The sequence below is a fragment of the Lonchura striata genome, chromosome Z, assembly GCF_046129695.1.
Source record: "Lonchura striata isolate bLonStr1 chromosome Z, bLonStr1.mat, whole genome shotgun sequence".
In the NCBI taxonomy this organism is placed as follows: Eukaryota; Metazoa; Chordata; class Aves; order Passeriformes; family Estrildidae; genus Lonchura; species Lonchura striata.
This window is the reverse complement of record NC_134642.1, coordinates 2,946,393-2,970,895: the sequence shown is the minus strand read 5'-3', so window position 1 is coordinate 2,970,895 and position 24,503 is coordinate 2,946,393. Positions and strand designations below refer to the sequence as shown.

Sequence of the window (24,503 nt, the reverse complement as noted above, 5' to 3'; positions counted from 1 at the left end):
AAATATGGAGATTCTATCCTCAGTCTGGAAAACAAATACAAATCATCAAACTTTAGGTGCTTTTTTGGTTGCTAATTTTTAAGTTAATTTTCTTTAAGCCAACTATTGCAACTAAAATACTTTCATGTATATAATTTGCAATCTGTCATTATTTAACTCACATTCCTTCATGAGGGGCCTAGGAAACAACACCAGTGTGACAGACAATCAATGCAGAGAAAAGATCCTATGAAAGCTGCAAATGGTATTGATTTTTTACACTGCTGAACCTGGGGCCCAAATTCTCATAAGACATTGCTGCTTCTGAACCACCACAGAAATTATTAGAGAAGTGCTCATTGTTAAACTGAAGATGTGCAACTACACAGATATCTTACTGAGAGCACAGGCAAAGAGATGCAAAAGTCAAGCTAAATGATGACTATCTCAACAGAAACCAAATGGAATCCACTGGCTTCAGAACCAGCAAAGAAACAACAGCTGGAACAGCCCCATAGTTACGTAGGATATTTAAGAGGGTTCTGCATTTCTAGATGTGAATTACCATCCCCTCCAGAGGGCAAGAAGGCAGAAAGGCAATTTTATAAACATTATGTGTAGATTAATTAATCCTATGATATTAAAACTATTCTGAAAGTTACACTCATAAAACCAGTAACTTACCCTTTCTTTTGAAAGTGATTCACTTCTGTTTGGTATTTAAAATCAGTTAAATTTTGAAAGGAGAAGAGTAGCACGGAGAACATAAAAGTTGAACAATTTAATGATTACTAGCCTGAAAAGGTGAGTTCTGGGAAAAAGCAATAGACAAGAAAGAAAGCAAAACACTTCTAAATATTCAGTATTACAAAAAATATCTGAAAGGACAATTTTTGGATTCTGTCTTCACAGTCACTACATTTATTTGAAAAACAAAACCAGGATTAAAAGCAATATATAATAAAATTTTATCTACTGCTTGAGCTAACATCTGTTCTTTAAAGGCAGTTGTAGTTCACACACCAACCTCATAGTTTTCTACCTCTCCATCTTCCACATCCAACTCAAAGCTGAAAGGTGGTCCAACTGCCGGTGGCACTGGGAGCATTGATCTACCACAAGAGCAAACAAGGATAAGGTTCAGTATCTTGTTGAAGGAAAGCACAGAAATATCTGCCAGAGGTAATCTTCCTGATGCCCCTCAAATCAACATGTTCTAAGAACTGGCAAAAATGTTATGTTTGAAGTCAAGAACAGACCTTTGAAGTGAAAGAGGTGACTCTTTCACTTCAATGAATGCTTTTTTTGCTACTTTCTTATACTGGGAGTGCTGACTCATTAACTGCATGCATGCTTCACTTGATATACTTTTAACCAAGCTCAGCTTTATTACAAAAATTAATCTCTTAATTATCACAGACTATGGAGACCTAAAACTGACAAAAAATTGACATTCTGGTTTTAAATGTGTTTTATTTCTTTAAGTGGATAGAAGACCATCAAAGAGTATGAATACTAAGTCCATTTAGATCTCCAACATAAAAGTCTTGCAACTTCTGCAGGCCTAAAACACACAGTGAAGATAAAAAGGATTTGCTACTGGACAAACCTATCCTAAAGACAAGCACAAATTCACTTTCTCATGTACTGTGATGTTGGTAAAAGCAGAATCCCTACAGACTGAGAGATCAAAGATATGTTTTTCTAGTCTTTTTACCCCACCAAGGTAGTGCAATGGGTCAAAACTTCATCCACAGACATGGAAATCACAAATTTAAAAACACTAATATAGTAGAATCAGGAATTGCTGTGCCACATCATATCCTCAATGAATAGACAAGAAGCTATGACACTACTCTCAGACTGCAACTTCGCTGAATCAGATTTCTGGTGCTATTTTCATGCCACGTCTGATGTTGCACAGAGAGGATCTACAGATCTGGTGTCAGTGCTTGATTATTTCTTTGTCAATGTCACCTTTGCAACCAGAAACTTAATCTTTGTTATCCAAACATTTAATTCTTACTTCTAATACAGAACACAGAAGTGTAGTACATCTCATGTCATAGACCCAAACTTTCTTCCAGAGTCTACCATAACACACTACAGATAATTCCTAAATGTTAATTGTCCCACATCTGTTCCAGAATCAGCTAATCAGAGGCAGAACAGAAAAGTGACAGAGTAGCACTTCAGCCAATAAAGAAGTCCACACTCTTGTGTTTTATAATTAAGAACAAAACCAAACTAATTTATTCAGTAAGTGAAGACTCCTACAACTCGATGCGACAGTGTAACTAAACCTCTGTAAGACTATCATAGAGCTATGGTTAAAATCTCTTGAAGATCTTACCAGGATTTCAGAAACAAGAGGCTACTGTGCCTCAAAATACCTAAAAAACTACACTGGACAAAAACTGTTCACTTGTATTTTTCCTTGCTCAGTGGTGTTGGTTATTAAAAACAGTCTGATAACTTTACACAAAAATGGAAGTTCTCCTCTGAGACAGGTGAAATATGCCTGGTCTCTGGTAGAGTCCAACCATAAAAAGTGGCAAGATGCTTTCTGACTTCTTAATAGCCTAGACGGAAGCAAATGTACTTTTCACTTACAGCACATAAGGTAATAGGCTGGGATGGTAAGGGTGTGGTGGTATTGGCTGCTGTGATTGGTATCTGCTGCGCCCTGTGAGTCTTCGAGGCATAAAAGGTGGGTAAGGCTGCAAGAAAGAAGAAAATAAGCTTCAGCTGAAACTTGTGTCCAGTTCTGGGCTCCCCAGCACAAGACAGACATGGACATACTGGAGAGAGTCCAACAAAATGCCATTAACATGAGACTGGAGCATCTCATGTGCAAAAAGGCTGAAACAGCTGAGCCTGTTCAGCCGGGAGAAGAAAGGGCTTGGGGGGGCCCTATCAATGCATATAAATATCCGAAGGGAGGCAAAGAAGACAGAGCCAGGCTCTTTTCAGTGGTGCCCAGTGGCAGCTCCAGAGACACTGGGCACAGACTGAAACACAGGAGGCTCTGTCTGAACATCAGGAAACACTTCTTTACTCTGAGGGTGACTGAGCGCTGGCATAGGTAGCCCAGGGAGATGGTGCAGTCTCCTCCCCTCCTGGAGATGTTCAAAACCTGGCTGGACATAGTCCTGGACACCCCGTTTTAGGTGGCCCTGCTTGACCAGATGACCTCCCTTCCAACCTTATCCAATCTGTGAGCCCATGATTCAACATTGTCTATTCTTAATCAACAGTGAAATAATTGAATCCACTTTCAATAAAGCATTGTTCAAAAAATCCAGCCTCTGCTAAAATCCAACAGAATCTCAGCCTCAATTTGAAATTACTATTCCCATTAATAATATAGAATCATACCAATTCATGTGAAAAAGTGGTAATATACAACAGAAACCCTCACAAGTTCTTCGTGTGTTTAGTCTGCAGTCAGTATAGTTTGGGAAGCAGGACATTAATTGCTGAACCTCTTGTAAATATAAAAGGCTCAGGTGCTATTATACAGGCCTGTGCATAAGCAGTTGAATAAAGAAGCCCTTAAAAACTCTTTAAAGATGAGAATTAAAAAAAAATATGTAAAAAAATATTTTAACTTTTAAGCAATGGTATATACTTATATTCAGGCTTAAAGGCTTGAAGCCTTTCAGGTGTAAGTAGAAGTTTGATCAGTACAATTTCTGCAGCTGGACCACACATAGACACTCAAGCCCAAAGTTTCAAGGCATTCATTCCATGGATAAATCAGGGTGCTTTTTGTCATCTTTTACTAAAATGTTTCTGTATTTTCTACAACTGTTTTTGTATTTTCTATAATATTCATATATCCCTATTAAATTCATATTTGAGGGCCTTAAGACTTTTTTTTTTTGAAACAAAGAACACTTTAAGCCTTTACTAACATGTTTTTCTTCTTACATGTTTGAAATTTGAAAGCACAAGAGCCCAACACCCCAAATGACTAACCTAAAATCCCCTAATTTCACAACAGAAACATTATAATTAGGTAGACATGGTCATACATAAAATTAACATACAAATATGAACATATGAACATAAAAACAATGCAAAAGAGCCAGGCTCCTTTTGGTTGAAGTCTCAAATTAGACATATGAAATAGTGATTTTACTGCTTTAATCCAAAAACGTAATTAGAAACTGTTATGTTCACTGAATAAAAAATAATCAGAAACACAGCTATTCCATTCTAATGTTAATGCAAATAAAGCTTTGTAAAGATTTAGTATTACTTTATAAAAGGCCACATAGTTACCTGTAATACATCTCTATTCTACTCCTTAGCAATAAACAACACAGAGCTGAAGCATCAGAGAGGAAAAATGCTACTATCTGCAGAAAACGGTTATTATGTTCCTCATCTACGAAGAAGTCTGACTCCAAGCAAAACATGTATGATTAGACAAGTTCATCTAACAAGTATATTGCATAAAATACAAGCAGTTTATGGAAGCTTTCAAATGTTCTGTACTTCAGAGTGTCTCATAGTGCCTGAAAACTTTATTGCAAATCTGTACACCTTTAGATTAGGAGCAAGTTGATCACTGTTTGAAATAGTGGACATGAACCTTTATGAAAACTGCACACAACCATTTGACTAGGTTCTGTGATTTCTAGAAGGATAATTGAAAACAACATATCTGTATATTCTGCAGCTGAAGGGTCTAAAATTTATTTATTATTTAAAATTTAAATAACAACATACCCCTAAAAACACTGACAACTTGGTGTATGTGTCAAACAATAAAAAAATGTATGCATCTAAACCTGGGATCTAGCCATTTCTCCCAGCATCACACAGGCAAGAGAGGGGGTATTTGTATTTTGGTTTTTTTAAAGAAGTGACCGGCACAAAACCACCACAACAGCAACAATAACAAAACCCTGATGTATTTCAGGACTAGTATAATTGCAGATTGAAGTACAAGACAAAGAGATCCTTGAAGCAGCACCACTGGACACGTCACAGAAGCACAAAAGATTCAACAAAATTCAACACAGACTTTATCCTGCACCAATTTTAATTTCATTTTGTGCTGCTGCAGTTGAACTGCCTGTCAATCTCCAGAGAGCTGAGTTAAATCAAGCGTTATAACACGGCTATCTTTATAATATATGGTGTGGTCTAAATTATAGAAGCATTCTACAGCTGCTTAAAAAGAATTGTTTTTAAAGCATTCTGGCTTTCCTGAGCTGTGGAAACTCAACATATGATGTAGAATTAACTAAAAGTGACAACAGTTTTCCTGAACTGTACTGATACCTGCAATAGAAGTCTTGGACAATGTGACAACATGGAACGTTTTGTAAGTAAATGCTGCTGCACTCTTCAAATAATGTTACTAGAAATAATTTGCTGGTGTCATTAAATCACCCTTAACTTGATAAACTTAGGCTTAAAGAAAATGCCACAATATGCAGCTATTCCGACAATGGAACATGACTGCACAGGTGTGACTTTTCAACAAAATGTACTACAGAATGAAGATCAAGAATGTCAATGCAGTATGAAAGAGAATGTAGCACAGAAAACAATACTTACTACCCCAAATGACACCTCCTGGTGCAATGGATCATGGGCTAAGAATTGAAGAGGAGCTGAGGGAGGCAACGTTGGTGGATGGGCTGAGGGAGGGTATGTAAAACCTCCTACAGGAAGATGTTCTCCAAGCAATTCTACATCATTTTCTATTCTTTGAAGTGGCTACAAAAAAAAGAGATAGTCTTTGTTGCAGTAACAGAGATGAATTTTTTCCCCAATAAAGAACTGCAGTCCCAGCTGTATATTCTGTGCTGCCATGATCAATTTTATAGTAACTCTGTGAGCAATTCCTAGGTCATTAGCACCACCCAAAAAAGCAAAGACAACACGACACATTTGATATAAATTCATCTTTTCCAGCTAGCCATGCTTATAGACCAGGAATTTATGTGATTTAGCAAATATAAAAGTGGCTGTAATTTCCTGTATCTTGCATTTTTCAGGACAAATATTTGTTCTCCTTGCCAGGCTGCTCTCACTGTATAACTATGCAAGAAAAAAAAAAACAAAACATAAACAACCATAAACAAGAACTGAAATTGTGCCAGAAAACTGAGAAGTGGAGGGGAATCATGGTGGTTCCAGTACATGAAACTGATAATGATATCCAGGAAGAAAGCAGATGCTTTCCTAGGAGGGTCGTGTGAGCAGTCCTAACAAGCAGTCCTGAGGTTTCAGAAATACGGGATTCCAGACTGGTTTTGTTGCTAGTCAAATCTATTATATTAGTCAGGTTCAAAAATGCCCAGGAAACAACCAGGAATTCTAACTGTTTCACAAATACACCATTCTGTTATTGACACTGAACTCCACTATTTCATGAAATTAATCTAAGAAAGCCACCTTGTGGAACGAAAGAAATACTGTTTTCCTGTAATACAGAACAAGATACTCTCAAACCACCATGATGCAAGGTTTTTGGCAGAGCTAAAAGCAGACAGGCAAGCCCAGTTAAAAACCTAAGTAAGCAACTCAAAGTAAAACCAGAGTCCATAAATATTCTAAAGCTAAGTCTCGAAAAGATTTTTACCACAAAAAACCACTTTGTTACGATAGAAATTGCTCTCTCATCACTGTAATGAAGCGACTACCATGCTATCCACAACACAGACATACCGTGAAGGTGTCTCAGCAGTGCTTGCAATAATAAAGCTATATCCTGTTTCTGTGTTACTGAAAACTCATCAGGGCAAACAAATGGATAAGTGCTCAGATAACCACACAGAAAGAGTGGTAGGCCAGAACTGTAAATCTGATTTCCCCCTAAATCCAAAACAGAGTCACATTTTCCTGTGTTTGCATAGTCCATTTCACTAAGCCAAATCTGCTTAAGCAACATCAGTAACTTTCATAAGAGTAAAGAAAATGTCCTAGGAAAAGGACTGGTTATTTAAAAATTAATCAAGAAGTAATACAAAAGAAACATGTATTAAAAGCCACACTCTGTGCCTTTTTCTCTGCTGAACTTTTCTCTGAGATGCCTACTATGCTTACACAACGTCCTCTGGATTCTATTCTGCTTCCTGGGAAAGAAATACCTGATAGTGAGGGAAATACCCATCTTTCTGAGAGAAGTAAAAGCGTATGGACAAATGGCACAGGCAATGACGAAATCTGAAGTGAAAAACTGAACTTCAGGAGTATTTTTTTCATCTTCATATCAAGCGGTAACAATTTGAAAGAAAATCCTTGTTTCCTCAGCCAGGTATCAGTACCATGTGCCCATCCAGCCCATCAGTTCTACTGAGAGTGGGTAAGAAGCATTTACTTACCGACCGTGACTGCTGTGCTTGGAAAGGAACAAACTGTCCTGGAGGAGGTAAGTGAGGAGGGTGGTGTGTATGGATATGAGGAGGATGCAAAAGGAATGGGGCACTAGAAATGAGGGGTGGAAATGCTGCATATGGTACAGGAAGGTGCTGGACTGAGCACGCCTGAAGCATCTGAAATAAAATGAAAACAATACACTTTTGTAGCACAAACATTCCCTACACAATGTTCCACATTCTATGTATTTATTATGTAAAGATATAATTGTAACAGAACAGTTCTTTAGCCTTGCTGAAAAAGCCTCTAAAATACACATAAATAATAACTCATTCAAATACCCAACAACAGTGATTACTACAGAACAGGCTCTAGGGAAGCAGCACAGTGTGACATCTGCTAGGTACTCATGAGGTCACCAGGAGACTGGATTTTCAATACTCCAGAACCAGACAGGCTCCCAAGTGATGAACAGATACAGTTAGCCTAGTTTATTTTATTTTTCCCACATATCTTCATCAAAAGAACACGCCAAAGCAATGGTCTTGCAAGCACTCTAAGTTCTAGATGCAGATAAGGGACTCAGCTGTCAGACTATGCCTAAAGACCTCTGTTGCCTCACATACTATGAACAATTCCTACAGTCTGCTTCATTTTGCAATTTTGGGCAGGTCCTATGCTCTAAAAGCAGCTCCCTAGTGACAGATACTACAGGAAATAGCTCTTTTTCTCTCCTCCTTTAAAAAGCTGACAAAAAAAGCAACCTTCAGCACTAATGTCTGAACAATAAAATGCACTGCAGGGGAACAGGAATATATTTTGTGGCACTGTTCAATTTTACTTCCATCTTTCTTTATGAAGGAGCAAGGAACCTGCAATCTCCTTTTTGTTGCACTTTGATCCATTGTGAGAATGTCAGGGATTTCTTTTACACTTTTAAAAACTACAAGAGCATTAATTAAGATATTAATCATTAAATCTTGAAAAGAAAGATCACCAGTTTTGGTATCTTTTTTTTTCTTATTAGAAAGGTCACACATCATACATTTATATATTGAGTATAATAGCATAAAATGGTAAAAGGAACTAATTTAAAATTACATTTCAGTAGTGGAGGTGAAACAATCATCTCAATTTGCTATGATCATGACCAAACATAAACCTCCAAATGCACCAAAATACTAGTAGATTAATTTGATCCAACTACTATTTTTAATTTAAATGCTGACTATGCTTTTCTCTCAGTTACTACATCATTTTTTGAAAAAATAAATACCATAAACAAGTGTTTCTATGGTTGTAATACATTTTTATTGTATTTTACTAAACTGAAAACTGTTCTCTGAAATAGCTGAAGATAAATTTGCAGGTAGAACATCTCACAGTCTTCTTCAAAACATGAGATTCTTTGGGAAACACTGAAATAGGATTCTACATGGTAAAGATTACCATAGCTCCTATATATGTTTGATTGGTGCTATGCCCATGTCACTTTTTAAAGCTAGAGCAAATGAGGCAACACTAACTTCCAAGCAGAAAGAAATGAAAATTACCTGTTTATTCACTCAAGCTTTTAAAAAAGTTCTTCAGTTTGGACATATGATAGAATGACCTGGGTTGGAAGGAATCTTGAAGACATTTTGTTCCAAATCCCCTGCCATGGGCAGGAACACCTTTCACTAGACCAGGTTGCTCAGAGCTTCATCCAACCTGGCCTTGAAGACTTTCAGGGATGTGGCATCCACAACTTTTCTGGGTAACCTGTTCCAGTGCCTCACCACCCTCACAGTAATGTTTTTTTTTTTCCTAATGTGTAATTTAAACCTATTGTTTTTCAGTTTAAAACCAGTTCTGTCACTACATGCCCTTGTAAAAAGTCCTTTTCTGTCTTTCTTTTAAGCTCCCTTCAAGTACTGGAATTAGGGTACCGCAAAGTCTTCTCTTTTCCAGTCTGAACAAACCCAATTCTCTCAGCTTTTCATCACAGGACAGGTGCTCCATCCCTCTGATCATCTTGGTGTCCCTGTTCTGGACTCATTCCAGCAGTTCATGTCCCCCCTGTGCTGGGACCCCAGAGCTGATGCAGGGTTCCAGGTGGGCTCTCACCAGAGCAGAGCAGAGGGGCAGAATCCCCTCCCTCCCCTGCTGCCCACGCTGCTTTGGATTCAGCCCAGGACACCTTTGGCTTTCTGGGCTGGCAGTGTCCATGGCTGGGTCATGTCCAGCCTCTCACCCACCACCACCCCCAAATCCTTCTCACAGGGCTGCTCTCCATCTGCTCATCCCCAGCCTGTGCTGGTACAACCCAAGTGCAACACTTTGTGTTTGGTCTTGTTATACCTCGTGAGATTTCACATGGGCCCATTTCTCAAGCTTGTCTATGTCCTTCTGGATGCCATCTTAGTCTTTGAAGAAATTTTAAAACTCATGAAGTTATTTAATAAATGGCATTTGTTTACTTCATAGTTATGCATGCAATGAAATAGACAAATATTGTGAAGTTCACAGATCAAGCTGGTGATCAAGGTGATGTGCTGGAGGGCATGAGCTACCTCAAGATGTATTTTTCTAGGCTGGAGAAATTGGCTGACAGGAACTATTTAAAGTTCAAAGGCAAACATAATGTCTGGCACTGGAAAAGAGTAGCTCCATAGATCAGGACACTCTGAGACTAATCTGCTGCAGTCAGATTTGCAGAAAAAAAAATGGGGTTGTGATGGACACGTACATAATACCCATAATGTACTCAGCCAAAAAGGCTTATGGCATGCATGGCTAAGAAAGCAACTGGTCAAACTAGTGAAGTGATTCTGCCCCTCCATTCAGAAACTGTGACATTTATCTCAAGTCCTGGGTCCAGTTTTGGGTTGTTCCAGTGCCCAACATAGACAATGACAACATGATGACAAGGTTGTGGTGAAAGTCACGATGACCAGTGACTTGCAGAGAACTGCATCAAAGAGATGGCAGAACTAACCTTGTTCTTCTTTAAAAAGAGAAAAGTAAGAAAATACCTTACACCCCTGTGTATAACTACTTCCTGAGAGTGGACAGCAAGAATCCAAGACCTCCTCAAGAAGCAAACTGAAAGAGCACAAGACCAATGGACAAAGGTGCAACAAAGAAGACTTAACCAGACATACAGAGGAAATTCTTTATCACAAAGACAGTCAAACACTGAAGCAGAAACTTAGAGGCATTGTGACATCTCCATACTTGGAAGTTGGTATGGCAGCAGGTGACCACTAGACAACTTACAGAGTCCCCACTTACATTAAACCTATTCTTCAATTTTGTGCTTTAAAAGAATAAAGCATAAAGTCCGCCTGCTGATACTACAGAAACCTAAGTGTTTATATGCATTTGTACTGGATCTTTTCTCTCAACACACTTAACTGTTGTACATTTAAAACAAAAAAAAAACAGAGCTTTACTCTGGTATGTATTAAAAGGACAACTGCATTGTTGAATTACAAAACCTTTAATGAATTGCACAGATAATATACCTATTCAAAGCATAGGGTAGGATTATTAGTATGGGTTGGATGGATTTCTCCAAGTCCCAGTACAGTTTCAGATTTTTCTCTGTTGTTTCTCAGGACATGTTGCTTTTTTCCTTGCTGAATTTACTATTAAGTATTGTTCCAGTCTTTGTGTACTCATCCTGAGATTGCTTTGCTCGACAACCACCACCAATAAACAGAAGAAAAAGCCTGTCTATCATGCTGCTTCAGGGATACACACTGGCTTGTGTAACAGATTTTCACTATTTGACAGGTAAGGAACAAATTCTTACAAGTACTCCAGACTAGCCAGCACCATGCTGCATGATGAACACAAATTACCCTTACTCTTCAATGAGCAGCCTAAAGAAATAGATGGGTCTTATCAAGGGTCACAGACTTTTTCATGTCACAGAATGCACCACAGGAAAATCAAAGTTACGCACTGCTGGCAGAGATCAACATTATAGCAACATCAAAAACATTCACTAGACGCTGTATATAGTACTGTGTATGAGATTTTAGATTTGTACTAGAAAAATAGATTGAAGCTGGTGTTGTTAGAGAGACCCACTTACTGTGGGAGACACACTGCAGACTGGACGGTGATGGCCACTGAAAACCACTGAGCACCCTGCGACCTGCTGCGTGCTGCGGGCTGGAATGTGCTGGCCTGTGCAAAGGGGTATCCCATGTGGAGCCACAGTTGTCACTGCATATGAAACAGGAACTGTGCCCTGATGGATCTGCAGCAAAAGGAAACGAAAATGTATTTAATAACTTACTGCAAAGACTTAACACTGTTGTACAGCACAATAATGTAAGTTTTACTTACAGATCAGAAAAGTAATATATTCACAAAGGAAGTGTAATAGGAATTACATGGTTATAATTTCTGTTCATTAAAATGTTTTAATCAGTGGAATGTTATTTATTGATCAGATTTTCTGAGCAAGAGAGATCTCTCAGCTTAACAAGTTAAAACTTCAATGGCACCTTAGTCACTCACAAGCACATCAGACTTATACTAAGACTGCCTACCCTCCCTTCTCTCCCTCAGGTTAATTATGAAATTAACCTTCTTATGAAATACAAAGATGGTAACTCCCACATAAAAAACTAATCTACAAGCAGCTCAAGAATTTTCTCAGTTCTGAAGGGCCTGATTCAGTATTAATTCAAGAAACTTGTATCTTTAAACAACAAAAAAACGTTCCAGATTTTCTTTCTTCGTAAGAGACCATTCTCTTGATTCACCTTCAGGCCAGCATTTAAGCTAAATTCCTAATTTAAGTAACAGAACAGCTAACTAAAAAGCTGAAAAGCAAAACTTAACATGACTAAGAGGCAGCAACCCTAACTGTCCAGATTCTTATTAGGAAAACCACGTTGTTTTGTTGGATTTTTTTAACCACTGAACCATCTTTTAACACTTTCATGTTCTAACAAAACTGAAAATGCTTAAGAGTCAGGCAGCAGAGATTAACTGAAAGAAATTATTCCAAAGCTCTCTCTTCCTTCATTATCAGCCAAAACAGAACCTTCTTATTTAAAACGGAGCAAGATCAGCTCCTCATGAAGGTGAGAATGAGTAAAGAGGGCCAAACTACCAAACTGGTAGTGTACGGCCAGATAAAGAGACCAAAATACAACATATCACTGAACACAGGTTAAAAATCATCAATAATGACAGGTTCAGGAAAGACATTGAACTTGAGCCAGTTCTGCTTCTGCTACAAAAAGCTGGGCATAACTGCAATGTGGGATGTAATCCTGGAATGTCTGTTGCTCATAATAATAACAATAAAGAATGACTTCTCAAAATGTTCATGCCCCTGAATTAGAAAGTAGCACCATGGAATACCTCAGTCAATCTGGAAATACTGACAACTGATCACAGATGGTGTTTGGGAGTGGAGTGGAAAACTCTTCAGAGCCAGACTTGTCATGAGCTTACAACATAAAGCAAGAACATTACTGGATCTCCAGCGGAAGAACTCTTAAAAATGTAAGTTTGGAGACTGCTAGAATGGCATTGGCTTCCATCCTTTCACTTGATCCCAAATGCAAGTATTTCCCTGCTGAGAACTGCTCTGCACACACAGTATGACACACCAGCACTATGCATCTGAAGTGAATGCAAGCCAGCTGTTAAGCACAGATGTTACAGCTGCATTCTGTGCGTGTGCAGCTTCTGATGTGGACATCTACAGTCTATTCACTGCTACGTAGCAAGCAGTGTACTTGTTCTGTGGCCTGTTAATTGGGTAGACAAAAACAAAGGTTACCTCAACCGGATCACAGAATCATTTAGGAAAAGACCACTAAGTTCATCAAGTCCAACCATTAACCCAGCACTACCATCTCTAAATTACATCTGTAATTGCCACACCTACGAGTCGTTTAAACACCTCCAGGCATGGTGACTCCACCACTTCCCTGGGAAGTCAGTTCCAACACTTGACAACCCTTTCAGTAATTTTTCGTAATAGCCAATCTACACTACCCTTGTGCAATTTCTTCCTGTCCTGTCACTTGTTACATGGGAAACTAATGCCCAACAGGTTGCAACCTCCCTTCAGGTGGTTTTAGAAATTGTCTTCCCAGAGTCTCCTTTTCTCCAAGCTAAACACACCCAGCTCCCTCAGTCGCTCCTCATATGATTTGTGCTCCAGACCCTTCACCAGTTCCACTGCTCTTCCAAGGATGTGTTTCATCAATGCAATGTCCTTCTTGTAGTGAGAGGCCCAAAACTTCTTTTAGAGGTCCTCAGTTACAGCATTCTATACCAAGTGCTGTCTCAGAGAGGAATTATTTATATTCTGGACCAACTCATGCAATTTTTTTCATGTAATTTAAGGAGTTGATTAGGCTTGGAGAGTTAATTTAGTTATGTAACAAAACTATTCTGAGTTCTGCTGCTAGGTAGACAGCCAACCATAGGTATTACGAATTCTACCTCTAAATAATACATTTTAACTATTTAATGACTCCTAAGATACGGTGAAGTATTTAATGTGAAATAGAATATGTAATTATTAAGTATCATATCACATTTTTATTGCAAGAAACTAATTAAGAAAGCAAAATAACCGCATTTCAGTGGTTTGAGACAGAGACATAGAGACATATGCCAATTCACGCACTGAGAAATTGTTAAGTATGAATTGTTAAGTATCAATCTTCTTTATTAAAAGTCTGAACTTCTTGGGTTTTTTTCACTGCCTACTGCAATACTTCATACACATAATATTCAACAAAAACCACTCTGTAAGAAGTCATATAGAAATTAGTGCTCTGTGACTTACATTGTCAACTATGAGATGAGATGATTTGGTGAGAAGAGAGATCCTGAAGATGGTGGAGAAAACCCCCTAAAACCAAACACCACCTTCTGAACAGCCTTCTGATTGTGCTCTAAAAATTTTACCTGATCATGAATGTCAACCATCACTGCATTCTGCTGTGGTGGGTGAGCAGCTGGGTGTAAGATACGAGGAGATACATTCGGTGGGTGAAAGGCTCGAGGCTCTTCTATTGCTTGCTGCTGTCCATAGGAGAGATGGTGATGATAGTTTTCATCCTGGCTAATGGAATTATGTCTAGACAAACGATCTCTCCTTGTTCTCTGTCGTCGAACAGGAGGACTGGAAATGCATTAAAAAAATAAGAGGTTATATAAATGGCACAAATCCTTCTTAGTAACTAAAACCTTAAGAGAATCAAATATCAAGGCATTTTTTGAACTGGAAAATTTTACTAGAATAAGTTTATTAGATTGGAATAAAATCATTTATTGATAGAACTGCGAGATCCTTATAAAAAACTCTTTTTCTTAACAGAGTAACTTAATGTTGTAAGGGAAACCAAGAGAAGAACTCCTTTGTAAATATCACCTTGTGAAAAAAATGACACATAGACTGCCACAATAGTGCTCAAAAGTCAAGATAACAATCTTCATGATATTCCCATGCCTTTATTCTATCTAGGTAAAAATCCTTCATTAAATGATCACAGATTTCCCCAGGGTCTTTGTTTCAACCATGCCACAGAATTATTACTTGCTTAGTGACAGCAGACAAAGCAGTAGACTTCTTTGAAGAAACAAATTAATTTTTCATCTCTGTCATGTTTGCTACATAACTGAGTGCATTCTAAAATTCTCCTCAGGAGATCCCAGGAATTTATGATTGTGGTATGGTTTCTTTTCAGAGTGGAGAACTTCTATAGTCTATCTCAAGAAGCTATTTTCCTACCGTACCTCATAGACATTTTCTGTCACTATTGCCTCTCTTAGAGCTGAAACAAATGGTAATTCTCAGCAGGTCAGACAGAAAGCATAAGGCCAGGCTGTAATGCAGCAAATAAAAATCCAAACTAATTCAAAAATTACTATCTGCCTTTATTTTATAAACCACTATGGCAGAACGTACAGGCTGTGTTTTCTTCCAACCACTGAGAAGCTAAATTTCAGTTCTTACTAATTTATTTTAAATCCAGTTTTCTTTCTTGGGAGTTTTGCTGAATTCTGTACTGCTTTATTACTAACATGATACAACTGCTACATTCTTCTTAGGTAAAATTGGCATATATAATATAAATATATAATTCTAATCATGGAACTAGTATTGCAGAAGATCCTCTACTGTCTGGAGTACTCAGTTGTTTTAAATTTGTTATTTCCAGTTATGAAACAGAAATGGTCTGAATATTTTAACATAAAAATACCTAAGTAAGGATTTTTCTTTCGAAAAGCTCCAAAAATAGAGGAAAGTTACAAAAGACAGTACCAGTGCTTCAGAGGAACAGAAATTCTCTTAACTGCCACCAGCACTTAGACAAGGTGGCTTCTTAGACAAGGTAGTTCTCATAAAACTAGTTTTGCCTCTGTCTTAAAGGCCTGGTTTTACTTTTCCGTGAACCCAGAATTATGAAAAAGACAACAAAGGCCTGGAGTGTCTTTTAAAACAAATTAGTAAGTATCATTCTCTGGAAAAAGGCAAAGCTGGATTTTTTTCCTGTGCAGAATTCTAAATATACTATCCTTTCAGTCAGCAAAATACCTGGATACACAGCTTTATTAGCTTCTGAATTATTGGAAATTACTTACGAATAATTGCCAAGACATGGGCCTAAACTATTATTAAACTTCAGTAGCAAATTTGTGCTTGAAGTCTTTAAAAACAGCCCCCCAAAAAAATCTTTTGTTACTACATGCACAGTATAAACATGGTAAATGCCAGGTTAAAACAAAAAGACAGGAAGAAAATGGTGAAAAAATTGCAGGAATTCCTACCCTCAGGTAAGAACAGCCATCAAAAGGTATCCATAACTGCAGTTAGTATGTACAGATCTTACTATTTCTAACAAGGGTGATTTCTCTGCAGTAAGACATTCTTGAATCCCTTTAGTTCAGAATTACATTCAAGACAAGGAGGAAAGGAAGCACAGATGAAAGGTAAGGCACAACAATGGTACAGATCCCCCCATTTCACAATGACTGATAAAGATCAATTGGAATGGCCTTCTCTGTTTCACACAGGCATGCATTATGCTTTTACATTCATAATTTATCTGTACTATACATATGTTTCTACATAAAAATCATCTTTCTGCAAATTTACACCAGAAGGTTATCTTTATTAATGCAGCATTTGTTTGCTTACAATGAATCAGAACAAAAAACAACAAATCGGGGCACTCTTGTGTTAGGCACAGTACAAAATCACTGATACCAAGAGGTAAGGTTAAAATCGTAAGGCAGGTAATGAAAAAAAAAAAAAAAAATCCAGTAATAAAAATAACCAAGACAGACTGTCCTGACCAACAGGAGTGAACTGGTAGGATGGAGGAGTTAATGCTGATGACACAAGGGCAGAGATGTCTACACTAGACACACTTCAAAGGTTTTGCCTGCACTTGCCCTAGCCTGCTTCCTTGAGCTCAATGACCATTTGCAGCTTTAGTGCACCTTTCCTCTTATCTTAACCTGAAAACCTGGTGAACTCTGAAGCCATTCTGTAATGAAAACAGAAAAAGCAAGGTAAACAAAAAATATGCTTCAAAAGCATAGGCATAACCTCACCTAAAGCATTAATAAGAGATGCACTCATAACAATCTTAAGGACTCAAGCTTTTGATCTATGAGAATGGCTATTAGTTCTGGTATGACTCCAGAGAACTCTTAACTCAGATTGACTCCTGTAATACAATAAACATGTATGTACTGTTCTCCCTAAAAACCCTGGTTCTAGAAGAAACTATGTGCAATGCTATTGCGGAACTGACCTGGAGCTAGCTCAAATGCAACACTGCACCCAAGCTAAAAAATGCCTTAACTCAAGTGCAGGGAAACAAAATACTCACACATTTAAGTGTTTCTGATAAGATCAAAAACTTATGTTATTACCCAGCAGCAGTCAAGCTGGGTAATTACACAGTAATGTTTGTGTTCATAAAGCCACCTAACAGTTCTTGTCAGACTGCAGATGGTTTTGCCATGACATTTCCCTCTCTTTGCAGGTGGCTTACTTGCAAAAAGCCACAGGAGACTACTTCATTAGCACCTGACTGCATCTGAACATCAAGACACTTGTCCCATGCACATTCAGCTGCTACACATTTCCATTCTTATCCTCCATCCCACAGTATATCCAAATTGTCTAGATTCTGCTATCTAGCATTTAGCTAGATATATAGTTAGTTAAGCACGCTGTTTAACTCTGCAGATGTTAATGAACACTGCAAAGAAATCTGTGTAAGCTGACTGGACACCAAACAAAAATGACTGAATGAGCATAATCTAGGCGTGTCAGTTCAAAACATTTTAGGTCAAGATAATTTTGTGGGGCCAAATGCCCCTAACAGAGCATCCTTGCACTGAACTATATGAAAGGTCTGATCTTCTGTCTTCACAACAACCCTTCTAAGTTCACAATTTAACCTCTTTCCTAAGTCTGACAAGCTGCATTGAGAACTGCATATTTTACATGCCACTGACTGAAGGTTTTCAAATTCTTGAAGTTGAAGCAAAGATACAAAACTAGCACGCTCTAAGCTCTCTTGCTTCAAAACTACTGGTTGATCATTGTTGACAAATTTGATTTGTGGAATCTGAAGAAAACTAGCTAAATATACCTTAAGCCTAAATTTCATATTAATGAAAAAGGACAGACACTTTTTTTAAGAACAAACCAAGCCAAAAGATTTCTTAGAAGCAGAGACAGAGTGTTTTAACTTGCATAAGATGACTCAGTATTTTTGAGGCAGAATGTGAGGCAATGATAGCTTCTGTTTTGGAAAATTATTTAACTAGAACAGCAAAAAAATCTGTGAGTTTATGTTTTGCTAGAGTATCATCCATCCAGGCCCCAGTTCCAATTTCTCTTCCATGACCACTGAAACTTATTCCAAAATCTCTGGTTTGAGAAGTTAATGAGCTTCAGGCTAAAACTAATACGAAAATCTAATTACTGCTGCATGCGAATCAGCCACCTCAGCAAACATTTGACACTAAGCTAGCCTTCTCATCTCCCCAGCTGGTATCTCTCATCTTTATTTTGATTGGTTTTAAGTACAAAACTAATTGTGACTGTAATGCAAATGACGGTATTACATTACATTCTTAACACCTTTAGAAGTACCCTGATGAAAAAGATTTTTCCTTGCACTTTTCTACATGCTTTGCCTCAGTGCAGAGTAATAGAGAATTATGTTCATAATAAAACATGTTTGGAGCACCCCTTCCCTCAAGCTGGCTTTTCACATTAATCACAAGCCTGAAATACTTCCAGTAGCCTTTTAGTCACAACTGCATTTTCTTACAGCTCAAAGGAAATGGCAATCTGTTTACCACGTGTAATCTAGTCAGTGCCACCCAAAACACACCTTCCTTGAGCTGAAATCAGAAAGAGTATGAACTTGTTTCCCAAACTACACAGCTTGCTTACCTCCTCCTGTTTCGTGCAGGTGTGTTGCATCGTTCCCCTGAGAAGTGGTGTTGGTTGGGCCGAGCCAAAGCAGGCTGCCTATTTGGTGTCATCTCCCATGGTCGCATTGGTGGTGATGGGGCTGGTGATGCTGCTGTGTAGTCGAAGACTGAATGGGAAAGGCGTTGTCGCTTGGGACTAGGGCTGTCTTCACTCTACACCAGTGCAAAGAAAACAAATCAAAACAAAACCACAACCAACCTCAGATGAGTGAATTGCAAACCATACTTCAGTATTGCTTTGCACCTAGCATTAAAAGTGACTCATTAAAGACACCATTAAATTTAGTACCTGCAAGTATTCACCTTCATACTGTGTTTATAAACACAGATTCTTTTTATGGTTCCCTAACCCCTAGAAAAGTTACTACTTAAATTACACTTTAGCAGCACTAAAATATTAAATTCCAACATCCATGCAAAATCAAAACTCTATCAGAAAAGAGTAACATGAGGAAGGTAAGGTCTCACCTGTTATACATTCCTCCTGCCTTAGCACTTAACAGGCTACAGAAGCATGGGAAGATGTACAAACAGTCTTCAAAGCAATGGAATCTGTACTTGTCAGTAGGCAGCTGCCACACAGAGCTTGCTCTATGCATTGGACCTCCTTCCCATCAGGCCTGTACATAGCTAATCAGACAGTTGCTCTGCACTGCAACCCATTTGAATTCTGCTAACTCAGCACAGAGATGCTTCATTCTTCTAGTTATTCATGTAATTGCAACCATTCATACACATAATCGGAAAAAAATCATCACTCTCCGGTTAAGTCTGTCTACTTCATTAAAACCCACAAGGCTACGAAGTCCCTGAAATTTTCAGTGCTAGTGATGTGAAGGTCATTCACCTCCAAGCAATGTTTTCCCAGTTGGTTATGAACACAACTTTCACTGTGTGTCCATGCTATTGAACAATTTAAGGGTTGTCATTCTTCTCAGACGCTCCCACCAATGCCTATGAAGCCAGCAGAAAATGCAATAAACATACCTCCCCTCCACCTCACTGTTCTGCCAAAATTAAAACACATCATGCTGCTAATAGACATGACAACTGAAAATACAGAAAAGTACACATCATACTTCAGAGATCAGTAACTGAACAAAAAACTAAAACCATATGAACTGCCACTGGAACTATCCTTGTGTCTAACATCCTGTGAACTTCTCTGACAGGATTCCTAGTGCAAGCAAACTTGTAGTATTTAGCTGCCTTTCAGCTTGTCCAGTCACTCCACCACTTCCATTTCAGACAACCACATGATTTCAATTACATTTGCATGTAACTGCAGATAGCTGAAGCAGAGAAAACAACATGTCTGCAATGGCTTTGCATTCTAGAACTGCCCCCTCTTAGAGGTCTCACTGCAGACTTAACTGTAGACTGGACTATGGACCTCTCCTGGCTCTTGGTTTTACAGGGGCATTTTATTTTCTGAATTGTATTCAGTTGCTTCTTGGTAGGCTTCCATCAACACATAGTTTGTACTCCAGCATTCTTTCCAATGCAATGACACACCTTTCAAGAACTAGAAGTTTTGTTCAGGTGCTCAAGAGACAAAAGGTGTCTTCCTGTCTTTGACTTGTGGCCGTTTTTTACAGAATTTTAGAGCTTTTCAGTCTCTTGTCTTCAAATACTTTAACACAGATTCTAGTTTTCCCTACTGTATATCTTATCTAAAACAGTCAGATTCCTTAGAGAACCAGCTTGATAATGCATGCATCTGCTTGTTGCTCTATCTCTTTTGAACTCCTTAATCACCTGCACTTTAATTTTTTAAAGAAAAATAGGTCAAAATGCAGGTATGCACCTAATGGTTCAGGACAGCAGTTGTCCAAGTAAAGGGTGACTCTTCCAGAAGGCTGCTTGCCTTGAGAAGCTAAACACCAAGCAAAAAACCCCAAAAAACCCAGGAAGAGATACCCAGTAAGTGCCTTGAGAGCACAGTTTCTGTGAAAATACGTATTTTATTAGATTTCAGAGACCACTGCCAAAGGACAAATCTTAAAAGAACTATGCTACAAGAGTCAGAGAAGGATTATTTGTGGCCCAACTTTTTACACCATGATGACTAAGCCTATTCAAAGAGAACGACAGGTAATAAAAATGCTGGTAAATTAGGTATGCTGGGATTTTGTGAGTGCAAAAGAAAAGGTCAAATGGAGGAAGGAAAAAAGTGGATTTAGTGAAGCTGGCTGAAAACAAAACCTTGAAAGTTTAAATGTGACACCCATCCCAAGCATTAACACTAATGCACCTTGCTCCGCAGAAAGCATTCTACTTTAGAAAAACAGCTCTTCTATTATTTTTTAACTTTAGCATCAGGAGTGCACTATTTCAAAGACTGTGGAGATGTAAACTGCTAAGTAGTTTGCCTTCATCATCACTCCAGATTACTAACTCTCACAGATATTTAAAACTCTCAAAGTGCTAACTCCTCTCTGCTGTAAACAACAGTAATTTCACTCAAAATTGTTTCCTATTAGAAATATAATAAAGGTAAAATAATGTTTTGGAACTACATCTACAGAGATTTAAAATGTAATTGTGTCTTCTTCTGTACTGAAAAAGAAGTAACCTAAGTTCAACTTATTTGCAAACAAATGTTATAAAAGCCCCAACACAAACCTAGTTAATAGAAGACTTGCTGTTTTGTCTTAAGTTTTTATTAAGAAACCAATTCTTATGTGATAATTGTATCAGGATAATAGTATCATGCAGGAAATACAAGGAGTTAATAAGATACACATATCCTGTATAATTTTGTTTTCAGGTTATTTTCAATCGGCACGTGGAAGAACTATATATTGACAGTATGTTTTTTCAGTTTACATTATTATTGCTCATTAAGTTCAGTAGTTTACTTGTTGGACATGATACTTTCCACATTGATAAGAGCTTTCCAAATCCCGAAGAGCTCTTTTTGTTTCTTGTTAGTACCCAAAATATTTTCTAGGACTACTGTTACTTTTTCCAGCCATACGTTATTTATTTTTCTTATGTCCAACACACAAAAAGAACAGACTGGATGGCAGTTATCAAGAACACTCTACCACAAACTCACTGCCCTTCTTTAAAAAAACACTGAACCGAAAGAGCACAATGAACAAGAATACAGATTGCTTTGTATTTAAAGGAACCAGTATCAGGACAAAGTCATCAGCAGCATATGTCAGGCCACTAAAACCTACAGTCTTGTCCCTAAAAGTCAGCATTTCACTGACATTCCCAAAAGTAATAATTTCACTGATATGCACAGTATAGTTGACTAATTCTCATCTGTGTACCCCATAAACTCTCATAACTGTAATGGTAATAAAGGTGAATACAGAGTATGCCTGTTTGCAAAACTCCCTTTTAGAAGTGTTTCTTCTATTTCTGTATATGTTTCTTGCATTAATGCTTTATCTGAAAGCTCTTCCATTTTATTTGGGAAAAAACAGGTATTTTCACTGAGACAGCATCCTGTGAGGTTTATTTTCTTGACTGTCCTTTTCCAGTAAAATTATAAATATTGCAGCCACACACTGATTATTAACCATCACAGAAGGGAATTATTACCAAAGCAATTACTGCAAATATCTGAAAATCATTTTCCTCTCCAACTCCTTATATATTTCCACTTAATGGTCCTGTAAAACACAAGAAACTTCTCCATATCCCCCACCTCAAATTCAGAAAATAAATTACATCTATTCTGTAGCCCACAAAATACCTGTATCTTAAAAGTTAACTAGTACTTCAGGAGTATTCTCATGCAGAGCTTTACATAAGGACAATCTGATGGGTATGCCCTATAAAACCTTACCACAGGCTGACTAGAAATCATCAGCTACATGTTTCCTCTTCATGAGTGCATACTGAAATTATTTTTCCCCATGACACTGAAGCCTTAAGTTTCAGCTTTCTTATTTTTCAGATTCTGTGCTGCATAGGTGTGTAGTTCTGAGCTTCATATTAAGTGTTGGTAAGCACTCTTCACAGAGTAGCTAGATGAAACAATTCCTTTTCTAGCTTGGGACCTTTTCTAGCTAAGGACAACTGTTACAAGTTTCAGACTCAAGAGCATAAATGACGGTGAACTGAAGAGAGAAAACTAGAAGAATGCGACTTCATAATCTCAAATTGTAATTGGATAATCAACCCCAATGTGCAAATGGACCAAAACTGAAGGAAGTGTGGGACCTCGTAACCGGTTGTCCATTTTGTGACCATTCTGGGTTCATCTTGGGTGTAGCCCAGGCCAGGCTCTTACACTGCTCAAGGTGCATCCTTTAAGGCCTTTTAATTTATACCTACTTTATTCTTTAACTCTGTCTAGCCTCTGTTCTAGGTCAGCCTTCTCAAGGTATCAATACAAGCTGGTAAACATCAATATTTTTAAGTATTTTCAAATGTAATTATAGGCATCTAATGGGCTAGTAAACTGAGTATTCTGCATATCCTATCTGCTCCAACAATTCTAACAACTGTAATTTGAATTACCTTTTAACATTTCTGTTAATCTGACTGTACCTACAATAACAGTAAGTTCTTGGCTGAACAGACAGTTAAATCCAAATGCAGTGTGGCTTGTTCATAATCCAAGAACAAACTAATTGTAAGTACATTTTTTGGCCTAGGTCGAGTAAGTTCTGGAAGAGCTGTTCCCCCACAGCCCTAAAACCAAAGCAAGAGAAAGCACTTGTGTGACAGATGGAGCCACTGCAGGCCAGATGGCTTTGTAAGCATTACTGTGTTCTTCCATCTCTCCCACAGAAAGCAGCAGCTGCGGAAGTTTTAACTTTGGTGTGGCATTACAAAGTAGAGTTTACAAACTCACACAACGCCGCTGCAGCTGGCACTGTAGATACAAATTCTGCAGGAAACGAACAAAATAATTCAGATAGCTACAGCCCCTGCAGCTCCTGCCACCAAGAGCCTCACTCACTTCTACCGCTGGCACTGCAAACCTGGTTGTTGCCAACATCTCCAGTGAGACTCCAGCTGCTGGCCTGGTTTCTACTCAAACTGGTCTCACCTGGCCCCTGCAGCACTTACACACATGGTATAGAAAGTGAAATTACATAGAGAAGCAGTTAAGAAAAGAGCTAATAAAGATTAGCTTGGCAGTCTTTCTGCCAAGACTGCAGAGATCAGGCACAGGGCTCAGCCAAACAAGCATAAAGACTGGCCACAGTTTACCTGCATCAGCCCTTTTTCTGTCTGACCCTGTTTTGTCCCTTTTACAGCTCCCTTCCCTTGCAGATCACCTTCTCAGATGGCACAGTCTCACTGACATGCCCCAACATCCTAGACTGTCAGGTCTGCATCCTGATTTGTGTGCACATTTCTGACAGCTCATGAGTTACTGTGACAGACCAGGTTTTGTTTCTTGTCTTTGCTTCCATGAAGTTTGCTGGTTAGGTTTGTGTGTCTCTCCGTATCTTGTTTACGGCTTCCTCCTTTCCCTTATAATGCCACGTGATGAGGTCTACGATCAAGTAATCTCACTGAATTAAACATTGCTACATTCCACATACCCTCTTCAATTACTGACTAATCAGGTTTCATCCTTTTATCTGCCTCCCTTATTTTTTGGTTCAACAGATTTGTGCCTTAAAATGTCCCTATTTATTACTTCTTTTCTTTTTATCCCCTTATGGCACTCAAATGTCCCTTGACCATTCACAACTTACACAAGCTGATGTCTC

General features: G+C 38.3%; 1 protein-coding gene across 1 annotated transcript in view; it reads right to left on the bottom strand.

Annotated features, from left to right (window-relative positions):
* The window catches only part of RNF38 (ring finger protein 38), a 105,685-nt gene that overhangs the window by 5,642 nt on the left and 75,540 nt on the right, over positions 1 to 24,503 (bottom strand). Inside the window, exons 3-9 of the mRNA XM_021533862.3 lie at positions 18,773 to 18,966; positions 14,254 to 14,470; positions 11,402 to 11,569; positions 7,326 to 7,496; positions 5,554 to 5,715; positions 2,593 to 2,699; positions 1,007 to 1,091 (exon numbers count right to left, since the gene is read on the bottom strand). Coding sequence (XP_021389537.3) covers positions 1,007 to 1,091; positions 2,593 to 2,699; positions 5,554 to 5,715; positions 7,326 to 7,496; positions 11,402 to 11,569; positions 14,254 to 14,470; positions 18,773 to 18,966 — 1,104 coding nt within the window. The remainder of the gene's footprint in view (positions 1 to 1,006; positions 1,092 to 2,592; positions 2,700 to 5,553; positions 5,716 to 7,325; positions 7,497 to 11,401; positions 11,570 to 14,253; positions 14,471 to 18,772; positions 18,967 to 24,503) is intronic.